The 13597-nt window shown below is 36.4% G+C and overlaps 1 protein-coding gene across 3 annotated transcripts; it reads right to left on the bottom strand.

The window, feature by feature from the left end:
- Positions 1-1154: 1154 nt before the first annotated feature.
- Positions 1155-13030, bottom strand: LOC130817876 (putative wall-associated receptor kinase-like 16). 3 transcript variants are annotated; one of them, XM_057683838.1, is made up of 5 exons: positions 11748-13030; positions 11619-11669; positions 2863-3664; positions 2651-2770; positions 1155-2518 (listed from the first exon to the last, which is right to left on the bottom strand). In XM_057683838.1, the coding sequence occupies exons 3-5, from the start codon at positions 3077-3079 to the stop codon at positions 1329-1331; spliced, it is 1527 nt and encodes a 508-aa protein (XP_057539821.1). In that variant the 5' UTR covers positions 3080-3664; positions 11619-11669; positions 11748-13030; the 3' UTR covers positions 1155-1328. The 3 variants fall into 3 exon arrangements, with proteins under 3 accessions (XP_057539821.1, XP_057539819.1, XP_057539820.1); XM_057683836.1 differs by having other exon boundaries at positions 2863-5601; positions 11748-13029; XM_057683837.1 differs by having other exon boundaries at positions 2863-5601; positions 11619-11751.
- Between the last annotated feature and the right edge of the window lie 567 nt (positions 13031-13597).

Raw genomic sequence — 13597 nt, forward strand, 5'->3', positions numbered from 1 at the left:
AACACCATTGTTGTAGATTTCACTTAGTTCATTGCTGGTTCAAGTTATTTTATTTCAGAAAAACAAATCAATACCCTCCCTTTTCTTTGTGTTATTGATTGTTTTCAATTTCATCTTCCAAAGCACATATCATACTAAAACCTTCTCAAATCCCATCTCTTTGTGGATACGAACCTTACTACCCTACTACATTAAGTTGTATTTGAAAAGTAAGTAAATTTATTTTTTGTTAGAGTTTAGGTGACTGAGAAATAATCTACCAGATATATCTATTCTCCAAGTGAAAAAAGTTCTCCTCTCTCCAAGATAATGTGGTAGTAAATTTCTTATCATTAGCAGGGGCAGATGATTACTTGCATATAGCAAATTCCGATAATTTTAAATTAAGACTCAGACATCATTGGCCTTAATTACTTATGTACACAAAGGTCTTTATACATAAACACTTACACCTTGGTTACTATTTTTGAAGGGTACTAATTTGAAAGGGTGTTTGGTATTCCATTTGAGTGTTTGGACAAGTTTTAATATATGTAAATATCTTGTGACTTTAATTTTTATTTTTATATGTGGCTTATTTCTAGTCAAAATGAGTCATATTCAATTTTAGTTGATCGGGTCAATAATCATAATGGAACGGATATTTTCCAAAAAATAAAAAGAAGAATATATCTTCGATTAAACAAGAAAAATAATATATACAGCACTAAGGTTGTACATAAGAAAGAATCTTGTATTTTATTTACGTAATTTAATATTATTTTTATTTTTGAAAACATAAGAATTTAATTATACTTTATTAGTTTATCATTTAATCTTTCTTGGGAAGTTAAAACAATTACATAAAATGATAATTTTTTTTCCAATTTTTAGATTAAATTCTCAAAAAAGGTTAAAATTTTTTGATAATAAAAGAAATTTGTTAATTTTTTTTATAAGTACAGCCTTAAAAGCTGTAAATATCATTACTCATTAAACAAATACACTAAAGTTGAAAATTTTTAAGGATTTGAAAGAGTTGAAATTTTTATAGAAAAAGAGTATGCGTTAATGGGTGAGAGATCAATGGAATTTAACATGAGAGGAGTTGAAATATATTCAATTTATGCCTTGTTAATAGCAAGAGAATTTGTTTGCATATTGAAGAACTCATGAAGCTGAAAAAGGGGAATGCATATACATCCAACAAAGGAAGCTACAAGAATCAGAAAAACTACCTGATAGAACTGAAAATACTGATGCATTTCTGTTCTAGTTAATTTCTGACACAAGATATTGAACTGAAAATACTATTTTTACATTTTGTACGAAAGGAATTCCTCGATGGGCTAACGAGGAGAACTCATCTCGATGATCAAATCCTTCTCAAAATTTAATTGTCGAGAAGAATACTCGTCTTGGAAGAACTGAATACAAGGGCCAGCAATATGACTTGGTAAACAGTTATTACTGGCGTTGCCTTGATTAGACCGAGGGTGCGTTACTTTCTTCTGCAATCCTTCTAACTCCCTTGCAACGTCTTTCATGGATGGCCTATCTTCTCCCTTTACGCTAAGGCATTGTTCGATAAGTCTTGCAATGGCGATGAGCTGCTCCTGTGATGCTTCCTTTAAAAGTTGAGGCTCAACGATGTCTAAAAACTGATTGCCCTTTATTGAACTAATGAAATGCATGGCTAAGTTTCTATCTTCCAGTCCTGTGTCCCAAGATATTGGCTTTTTCCTCGTTATAAGCTCTACCAAAACTACTCCGAAACTGTATACATCACTCTTTTCGGACAGATGACTAGTCAGAAAGTACTCTGGATCGAGATACCCAAATGTGCCTTGAACTAGAGTCGTAATTTGCGATTGATCAATAGGGACTAATCTCGACACTCCAAAATCTGCTATTTTGGCAGTGTAATTATCGTCCAACAGAATGTTGGACGACTTGATATCTCTATGAATTATAGGCATTGAAGCTGCAGAGTGAAGATAAGCAATTGCGTTAGCAGCCTCAGTTGCGATTCTTAGACTATGTTCCCAAGTGAGCCAACACGAACCATCATTGTGTATGTGATCAAAGAGATTACCATTCGGGACAAATTCATAAACTAACAAGGGCACTTCCGTTTCCAAGCAACATCCCAATAATTTTACCACATTTCGGTGGTTAATCTGTGTTAGGATGACAACCTCATTGATGAATGTTTCAACTTGACTCTCATCACTTACCTTGGATTTTTTTATCGCGACAACTTTATTATTAGGTAAAATTCCCTTATATACCGTACCAAAAGCACCTCGTCCTAGAATATTATGCTTGCTATAATTGTTGGTGGCTTCCCTCAACTCTCGAGTGGTATAAATTTTTGTCGAATCATTGCTGCCTTGGTTCAAAGCAAGTCGTTGCTTCAACAAAAACCCACCATTTTGCTGGAAGAATTTCTCCTTCATTTTGATATGCCTACGTTTCTTGATAAAAAGGTATATGCAGCTTATGTTGCCAGACAACAGCATTAAGCCACCAATCGAACCTGCATAAATAATTTTCCTCTCCTTTTAGACAGTCGTATATCCTTACAATTACAACATTCCTTTACTCCAATACTATCAAATATAATTACAACATTCGAATATCAAGTTCAATTTAAGTTTGAAATGCATACCCCCAACAACCACCAAAATGATCAGCCTCGTATAAGGATTATGATTATCGTGGCTCATACACTGATAGCCATTTCCTTCTTTGGAGCACCCATGTTTGCATCCCTTACATTCTTTCGGAACTAAGTTTGGGCACGAAAAAAGTTTTGGTCACAAATTTAAGTTGAAAAGCATGATAAAAAAAAGATCAGAAAGTTGGGATACTTGTGCATACCTTGGCATCCAAAAGGAAGATAAGGATTTCCATAATAGCCACTTTTACAGTAACAATTATAATTCCCAGGAGGATCAGCAACCGGATAACAGTACACGTTTGGGTCATCAGAAGGCATTGTACTGTCTCCAGGCTTCCATTCCAGCACAGCCGAAACAACAGCTAACTCGATCAGATTTGGATCAACAACCTTATTGGCACTTAAACTCATATTCATCAACTTGATACTCGCGCACTTATTTGTCCCATTATTACCAAAGTTGAAAATGTTAACACGATAAAAGTCAAGTGAAGCAGGAAGTGGAATACTGCAACAGCCGCGGCCATTACAGTTATTAGTTAGAGTATGACTCTTATCACAAGCTGTCGTACACCCGCCTTGGATCTTATTTCCTTTACCCAATAAAAGAGCGCTACTTCCACAGCCCCCGACAAACAAGGAATTAAATACCCCAGAGAACGCGTAAGGAGAGCCTCTAAGATTGATGCTGCTTATATTTACATCTTGAATACTGCAGGTCCTCTGCAGCGGTATATTTACTGCTATAGTGTGTGTATCTAACGAATCGAGACTAATTTCTTCTACTTCGACATTTAACTTATTTAGAATAAGTTGTGGATGAGATAAAGACGTATTGCAAGTAACTGCGTATGGTAGGCTGTGGTAGCAATCTTTGCCTATACCAAAAGGGTAGGGAATACTGATATTCCCACATAAATCTTGACAACCAGGTTTTGCAATGGGTGGATCAGAAGCGAACTGTAATGCGTGCCCCTGGACGATTAGTGCGAATATGATGATCTGAAATAAGGGGTGAAACATTTTCTCAAAAGTTTATGTAGGAAGGAAACATCAATGAAGGTATATACCAAAGAAGATGTAGATAGTTCATGGTCAGAGTTCAGAACCACTTGGTCAATATAGACAGCTAATTATAAAAATGGAATCCCACAGGCAAGTTGATCCTCATAAAATAAGGAAACTGATAGAACACAGTGATGTGCAAGTCCCACGGTCCCACCACATGCCATTTTTTTTTTATATACTCTTAACAAAGATTTATATGGAAAATTAGAGTTGACCAATGCTTTGTCAATATGCTTTGATTTCCTACTAGTTTCTTCAATTTGTAATTTTTCCTAACTTATAAGCTAATGGAAGAAATACATACATAAAAAAACAAGTGGGTGTAACCATGAAATGAGTATGTGAATTATATGAAGAGAGATAGTGAATTAATGAATCAGATTAGGGGAGAGTATGGTTCTTTTACCAGCAAAATAAAAGACATACAAAAATGGAATATTTAGCAATTTATTTTTTGGATAAAGGGTGAAAGTTTTGTATGGACTAAAAAATATTATTTACTTGAATGTCATTAAGTCTCATCTACACGGGGTTCGGGGATGAAAACCCTTAGAACAAAACTAAGAACAAAGAAAAAAGTTGACCATCCACTCTACTAGAAGTGTTCATTCGGGTTATCGGGTTGATTTTGGGTCAGTATTTCAAGTCGGTTTAAAATTAGATTTTATGTCTACATTGGTTTTTACATAATTATAAATTATATTTTCAAGTTGGGTCAAATCGGGTTCAATTACAGGGTTGGGTGAATATTGGATAATCAGGTTTATTTTGAACACCTCTACGCTCTACTAAATTTTAACCCTATAAAATTAAATTACTCACTCTCTTTCACAGGTCTCGGTTTCTCTCTGTCTTGGTCTCCCTAGTGTAATTAGCATAAATATCATCAGAAGGGTTCAAAGAATGAAAAAGACTAAAAAAAAAATATACATGAAAAATGGTGCAATAGTAAGAGATTAAATTGGCATAAAACCTACAACAACATAAACATATTATGAGACAAATTTTTCTGAAACTCATGTTCATGAGGATTACATCCCCATATTCAAGAGTAGATAGAAACCCTTAAAACAAAGAAGCTGAATTTATGTTCCTGAAACTAATATTACACTTTTAAGTAAAAAGATTCCTTGATTAGTTACCGAGGAGAGCACATCTCGATAATCAAATCATTCTCAAAAGTTAGCTGCCGAGATGATAACTGATCTATTAACGGATGAACAGAAGGTTGCCTATGTTCACATAGCAACCCATTGTTGTCAATGTTTCCTTGATTATACGAATGATGCTTTACCTGCTTCGTCAATCCTTCTAACTCTTTTGCAACATCCTTCATAGAAGGCCTATCTTCCCCTTTTACACTAAGGCATTGTTCAATCAATTTTGCCATGGTTATAAACTGCTCCTCAGAGGCTTCCTTCATTATTTCAGGCTCGATAATCTCAAATAATCGATTGCCCTTCATTGAACTGATGAAATGCATTGCCAAGTTTCTATCTTCCATCCCAGTTTCCCACGAAATCGGTTTTTTCTTTGTTAAAAGTTCCACCAAAATGACACCAAAACTGTATACATCACTCTTCTCCGACAAATGACTTGTCAGAAAGTACTCTGGATCAAGATAACCAAACATGCCTTGAACTAGAGTATAACTTGAGATTGATCAATGGGAACCAGTCTTGACACTCCAAAATCCACTATTTTGGCTGTGAAATTATCATCCGAAAGAATGTTGAATGACTTGATATCTCTATGAATAATGGGCATTGAGGCCGCAGACTGAAGATAAGTGATTGCATTAGCAGCTTCAGTTGCGATTCTTAGGCTATGTTCCCAACTAAGCCAACGAGCACTATCATTATGTATGCGCTCTGAAATGATTGCCAATAATTGTTACGATGCTAAGAACAAACAACAACGAACAAAACAAAGTTTGATAATGTAACTAATCAAAAAGGACACAGAGATTTAAGGAGGTTCACCCAATGATGGCTACGTCCTTCGTGGTGTGTAGTTTCTGTTTATATTATATCAAAAGAGTATAAACAACACTTCTTAATGAAGAATTACAATTGAGAAAGAGATAACAAACAAAAGGCTATGTGTTTGGCTTAGGGGTTGTGTTTGATGTGTTTTATGTGTGAGTATGAGAGCTCTATTTATAGTACTAGGTACATGAATATGAATAGCTCACTTGAATACAAAGTTAATATTGAGTAATGAATACTATGAAATAACTCTAAGGATTTGAAAGGTCGAAAACAAGCATCCCATGCATATCAGAGGATCCACTCGATCGGATCAGAGTGCTCGCTCGGTCGAGCGGCTCGGTCGAGCGAGCATCAGCAACATTCTGGAGCATTCTGTCTGACCGCTCGACCCACCAAAATAGCTCGCTCGGTCGAGCGGGTAGGTCGAGCAACCTTACTGCTTCTTCTGTCAGAATTTTGATCAAGCATACAATAAATCAAACCCTTTCATTTTCTTCATTATTCTTCATTAACACCCATAATTCTTCATGATTACTCTTCCACATAATTACACCCATTTAGTTTCCATCAACCAAGAGTCACACACATGAATTCATCCTTTATTGTGCACTCAAGTCACACATGCTTATTCATAACAATCTCCACCTTGACTTGAGTTCACCCAAATCAAAACATTCATCAATCCACTTCATAAACAAGAGAAAATATACACACCTCAAAATGCCCAAAGGCATTATCTCAAGCAAGGAGCTAAACCTACAAAGTCAACACATAATTCAAACTTGGTAGTAGGTAATGACTTTGTCATCATGTCGGCCGGATTTTCCGTAGTGTCAATCTTCTTTAATAACACCCTTTTGTGCTCAACTTCATCCCGGATAAAGTTATACTTAATATCAATGTGTTTGGATCTTCTATGAAATGTATTTTAATTTCTAGCCAAATGAATTGCACTTTGACTATCACAATGCAAACTTACCTCACACACCTTATTGCACATTTCACCAACAAGACCTTTAAGCCATTTTGCCTCCTTGAATGACTCGGCCACGGCTATGTACTCCGCTTCGGTTGTTGAAAGAGCAACCACATCTTGCAATGATGATTGCCAACTAATCGCCGAACCACCCAAAGTAAACACGAACCCACTTGTGGACTTTCTATTATCTAGATCACCACCATAATCCGAGTCACAAAACCCGGTTAGCTCGCTTGAATTCTTCCCATACATGAGACAAACATTTGAAGTATCTTTCAAATACCTCAATAACCATTTTAGTGCCTCCCAATGTCCCTTCCCCGGATTAGACATATATCTACTCACCAAACTCACCGCATGAGCAATGTCGGGTCTAGAACATACCATAGCACATACATAACACTACCAACGGCACTAGTGTATGGAATTCTTACCATTTTGTCTTCTTCCGCCTTTGTTTGTGGACACAACTTCTTGGATAATTTGAAATGGGAAGCAAGAGGAGTAGACACACCTTTAGCATCATCCATAGAGAAACGTTGCACAACTTTCTCAATGTACTTCCTTTGACTAAGGTATAAGATACCCTTAGCCCGATCTCTCAAAATCTCCATCCCAAGAATCTTCTTGGCTTCACCAAGATCTTTCATATCAAATTCACTTGAAAGCAACTCTTTCAAGTTCTCCACCTTAAACAAAGAACTACATGCTACAAGCATGTCATCAACATATAAGAGCGAATATAATAAAGAACCATTTTCAAATTTCTTAAGATAGACACAACTATCATAAGAACTTCTAATAAAATCATGTGAAATCATAAAGGAAACAAACCTTTTGTACCATTGCCTCGGAGATTGCTTCAACCCATACAATGACCTCTTCAATCTACACACATGATTTCCTTACTGGCTACCTCAAAACCTTCCGGTTGCTTCATAAAGATTTCTTCTTCAAGCTCACCGTGAAGAAAAGCCGTTTTTACATCCAATTGATGTAACTCCAAATCCTCCATCGCCACCAAAGCAAGCAATGTCCTTATAGAAGAGTGTTTCACCACCGGTGAGAAGACTTCATGAAAATCAACACCCTCAATTTGAGAGTATCCCTTTGCAACTACCCTTGCTTTGTAGATGGGAGGAATGTTACTAGAAGGACCCTCCTTCCTCTTGAATATCCACTTGCACCCAACAATTTTCTTTTTCTTTGGTGCTTCAACGATATCCCAAGTTCCATTCTTTGCAAAAGATTCCATCTCTTGCTTCATGGCTATCAACCACTTGCTTGAGTCATTTGAGGCCATAGCCTCCTTGTACGTACTTGGTTCATGTAACCCTTCGACTTCGCTAACAATGTTGAGAGCATAAACAACATAATCACAGTCTTCAATATATCTCCTTTGAGCCACGATCTTCCTTCTTTGCCTAGTTGTGGATAAAGAGAGAGACCTTTGTTGAACATCATCATCATTTTTCTCATCATCAATATTGGGAGGTTGACCCTCCACTTGTGCATCTTTATTTACATCATTATCAATGGACTTTTCTACACTAGATACAAGCATGCTATTTTCATCAAAAACAACATCTCTAGAAACAATTATTCTTTTTGATTCATTACACCACACCCTATACCCCTTTACACCCACTCCATATCCCACAAAGATACATTTTCTAGCCCTAGGTTCTAACTTACCATCATTTACATGAATATAAGCTGGACAACCAAAGATTCTAAGACTAGAATAGTTTACCGGAGTGTTGTACCATACTTCTTGTGGTGACTTGAACTTCAAGGCGGTATGAGGTGAGCGGTTGATCAAATAACATGCCGTAGACACCGCTTCGGCCCAAAATTGTTTCCCCAAATTTGCTTGTTTTAACATGCACCTAGCCCTCTCCAATAATGTTTTATTCATCCTCTCTGCAACACCATTTTGTTGAGGACGTCCTGCACAAGTTCTATGCCTAACAATGCCTTCATTAGAACAATATTTTAGAAATTTATTATCAACAAATTCAAGACCATTGTCGGTTCTTAAGGTCTTGATGCTCCTACCGGTTTTCTTTTCAATCATCTTCTTCCATTCCAAGAAGACATCAAAAACTTCATTTTTATGTTTTACAAAATAACACCAAACTTTCCTAGAGAAATCATCAATAAAGGTCAACATGTAATTACAACCACTAAGGGAAGGCATTCGTGAAGACCCCCATAAATCGGAATGGACATAATCTAAAATTCCCTTAGTGTTGTGAATGGCGGGTTTGAAACTAACTCTCTTGTGTTTCCCATAAACACAATGTTCACAAAAATCAAGGTTCTCAAATTTCTTCCCATCAAATAAACCTTATTTAGAGAGTTCAAACATACCTCTTTCTCCCATGTGACCAAGCCTCAAATGCCAAAGTTTGGTGTCATGATCGGACATTGTGCTTGTGGAAATATTTGTCGAGCCAAGAATGGTTGAACCTTGAAGAGCATACAAACTCCCATTCAACTTACCCTTCATCACAACTAGTGAGCCTTTGGCAACCTTCATAACTCCACCTTCACAAGTGATTCTACACCCGATCTTGTCAAGAGTACCCAAAGATAAAAGATTCTTTTTTAAGCCCGGAACATACCTAACATCGGTTAAGGTCCTCACAATCCCATCAAACATCTTTACTCTAATGCTCTCAATCCCAACAACCTTACAAGTAGTGTTGTTTCCCATGGTAACATTTCCCCCATCAATACTTTCAAATGTATGGAAGAAAGTTTTGTTGGGAGTCATGTGGAATGTGCACCCCGAGTCAAGAATCCACTCATCATTATCTTTGTACCCATGTGTGGCAGCAAGAACATCACCATCATCACTATCATTCACATAACTAGCATTGGTATTACTAGTTCCTTCCCTAGCCTCCTCTTCTTTTTTCTTTTTTAACTTCCAACAATCCTTCTTGATGTGGCCCTTAAGCTTGCAATAATTACAAGTTTTATTTTTATTTGGCCTAATAGACTTGGACCTCCCTTTACCCTTGTTTCCACTCCCACTAGTGGAACCTTTCTCTTGTGACCTCCCTCTCACAAACAAACCATCACTAGCATTGCTTTGTGACTTTTGTGATAATTGTGAATCAATAAGGTCCCTTTGTGTCAAGGCACTCTTCACATCATCACTACTTAAATTATCTCTACCATAGAGTAGAGTTTCTCTAAAATTTTTATAAGAAGGGGGTAGAAAGCATAAGAGGTAAATTGCCAAGTCTTCATCATCAAGCTTGACATCAATGTTTTGCAAATCCATAACAATGGAGTAAAATTCATCTAAGTGAGGTTTCAAGGATTTACCTTCCTCCAAGCGTAGATCGTAGAGTCTACTTTTCAAAAGTAGCCTATTGGTAACACTCTTGGCCATATAGAGTGATTCCAACTTCTCCCATATACCCTTGGTTGTTGTTTCTTTAACAACCTCTCTTAGAACTTCATTGGAAAGGCATAATTGAATTGCCGAAAATGCCTTTGAGTCTATCTCTTCCCATCTTGATGCGGACATTCCTTCCGGCATCTTATCTACACCATCAATGGCCTTATGCACACCATTTTGGATTAAAATGGCTTTCATTTTGACTTGCCATAAGCCAAAATTCACATTCCTATCAAACTTCTCTATGTCAAGCTTCACTGTAGTCATGATTCTCAAATAACAACTTCTTAAGACACCGTAAAATCAACTTGGCTCTGATACCAATTGAAATGATTGCCAATAATCATTACGATGCTAAGAACAAACAACAATGAACAAAACAAAGTTTGATAATGTAACTAATCAAAAAGGACACAGAGATTTAAGGAGGTTCACCCAATGATGGCTACGTCCTCCGTGGTGTGTAGTTTCTGTTTATATTATATCAAAAGAGTATAAACAACACTTCTTAATGAAGAATTACAATTGAGAAAGAGATAACAAACAAAAGGCTATGTGTTTGGCTTAGGGGTTGTGTTTGATGTGTTTTATGTGTGAGTATGAGAGCTCTATTTATAGTACTAGGTACATGAATATGAATAGCTCACTTGAATACAAAGTTAATATTGAGTAATGAATACTATGAAATAACTCTAAGGATTTGAAAGGTCGAAAACAAGCATCCCATGCATACCAGAGGATCCGCTCGACCGGATCAGAGTGCTCGCTCGGTCGAGCGAGCATCAGCAACATTCTGGAGCATTCTGTCTGACCGCTCGACCCACCAAAATAGCTCGCTCGGTCGAGCGGGTAGGTCAAGCGACCTTACTGCTTCCTCTGTCAGAATTTTGATCGAGCATACAATAAATCAAACCCTTTCATTTTCTTCATTATTCTTCATTAACACCCATAATTCTTCATGAATACTCTTCCACATAATTACACCCATTTAGTTTCCATCAACCAAGAGTCACACACATGAATTCATCCTTTAATGTGCACTCAAGTCACACATGCTTATTCATAACACGCTCAAAGAGATTTCCGTTAGGAACAAATTCATAAACCAACAATGGAACTTCAGTCTCCAAACAACATCCTAATAGTATTACCACATTTCTATGGTTAATTTGTGTTAAGATAACCACCTCATTGATGAATGTTTCTACTTGACTTTCATCACTAACCTTGGATTTTTTGATTGCAAATACTTGATTATTATCTAAAATTCCCTTATAACTGTGCCAAAAGCACCTCTTCCTAAAATGTTGTGCTTGCTGTAATTGTTCGTCGCTTCCCTCAACTCTTGAGTAGTATAAAATCCAAATAATAAATCAATTCATAAGTTCACAAATAACATTTCTAATACCAACATCAACATCAACATTTTCTACTAATATTCAAATAATACAACAACATTACTTCAATATCCAACATAAAGCTATAAAAACAATTAGAAATTACCTTCAATGCTTATGGATGATTAAGATTAGTCTTGATTTAACAACTAGAAACCTACATTTGAAAAAATAAACAAATTTGGTTAAAACCCTAAAATCCAAATATATACCAAAAAAACACAAAAAAATTTACCTTTGCGCAAGCTATAGTATCTCACACTAATTTTGAAGTGCCAAATTCAAAGAGGATTGCACGATTTGATGAAATGAATCAATGGTTTTAGAGGGAGAAGGTGGAAATGTCGAGTGAAGTAGGGTTTGAGAAATGGGATTTTGCGAAAAACAGAAACTGATCTGATTTTGTAGATTAGGTCTGTTCGCAGTTAGTAACTGCGAACAGCTAGTTTGTCTTATATGCTGTTCGCAGTTAGTAACTGCGAACAGCTCCAAAGCACAGCTTTGGGGTTTGGACGCTTACTTTTGGAATTTTATTAAAAATTCGTTTATTTAATTTTTTTTTTTTTTTTCACTCAACAATGTCAAAAATTCCTTTTTAGACAAAATCATCACCAAGGCCAGCCTAGTAAGGAGCAAGATGGGCCCACCCTCAAAATTGAGAAAACCGCCTAAAACAAAGGCCCCATATTTGCTTTACAATAAAACACACGAGTAATTCATCTCCAAGAGTTTGTTGGATGGGTTAATAACAGCTATTAATATTTTGGAGTTTGTCAAAGAAACTGATTGTTTTTCCAATATTTTAATTGCCTTTCGAATCTTATTAACTGTTTCTGTCACCGTCACATCAGCCGATAAGAGTTTTTCAAAGTCAAAGATATTAAAATATTACTTAAAATCTTCAATTTTACAAGAACGCTTGAACAGTCTTGCTATGTTGCGCATTAAGAAAAATATGTCTAAATCTCTTGATTTGGACACTATTATTATTTATTTTGCATCGAAAAATGCTCACAAGAGTATTGTCATCTGATTTTATACTATATATTAAATTTTAATGCATATACTTTATCCTTTCACAACATCATAATTTTTTTGTATATAATTAGTTAGGGCTAGGCATGGCCACGGTCCGGGTTGGGCCGGTTTCGTTCCAGTTCCATCCGGTTCCGGTTCCACCCGGTTCCGGTTCCATTTGGAACCTGTCGCGAACGGTTCCGGTTCCGGTTCCGGTTTCGGACGGTTCCAAACGGTTCCTTGGCGGTTCATGAGGCGGTTCTGGCGGTTCCAACTCGCGGGACGGGCGGGTCGGACCATCGGTTCCATTTTTATTTTTCCTTTAAATATTTATATAATATAAAAATACTATAATATTGCGGACGTATCTTTGATGATTACTTGATTATTAGCGAAATTCATTGCTTGTCAAGTTGTAATCGTTATTAAAATATTTACTTAAAAAGAATGAAAAAAATAAATTAATAAGAAAAATCAACGATAATGTCGATAAAGGCGATTAATAAAAAAAGAGGGAGAAAATGGACTTGAACCTAGTACCCAAAGGAATACTAAGCTGCCTACGTATCCCGAAGGAATCAAAGCCAACGTAGTTCTTTGTCATACCTTTTATTTGTAGTTGTTGAATGTTGATTTATCGTTGTCCGCTGGATCCTATTCGTCTTCGTCATCATCATCTGGTTGATAAGATGCTTCCGTTGACTCTCCTTCTGACGATGATGCAGATGTATCCATCATCATCCATGGATCATCATCATCGCCTTGATCATCATCATTCCTTAGTCCTTGTGTTCGAATCTCCGCTTGATCCCAATCTTTCTTGCAAACACATATTTGAATACTATGTGGAGCAAGACGAGATCTCTTTTCGTCTAAAACTCTTCTACCTGCACTAAAAACAGACTCCGACGCAATCGTAGAAGCAGGAATTGCAAGGATATCCTTTGCAATTCTCGATAATATGGGAAATTTTATAGATTTTTCTTTCCACCACTCTAAAATATTATAGCTACCTTGGTCAATTTCAAAGTGATGTTTAAGATAGTTATCTAATTCTAAATATGCAGT

The sequence above is a fragment of the Amaranthus tricolor genome, chromosome 7 (assembly GCF_026212465.1).
Source record: "Amaranthus tricolor cultivar Red isolate AtriRed21 chromosome 7, ASM2621246v1, whole genome shotgun sequence".
In the NCBI taxonomy this organism is placed as follows: Eukaryota; Viridiplantae; Streptophyta; class Magnoliopsida; order Caryophyllales; family Amaranthaceae; genus Amaranthus; species Amaranthus tricolor.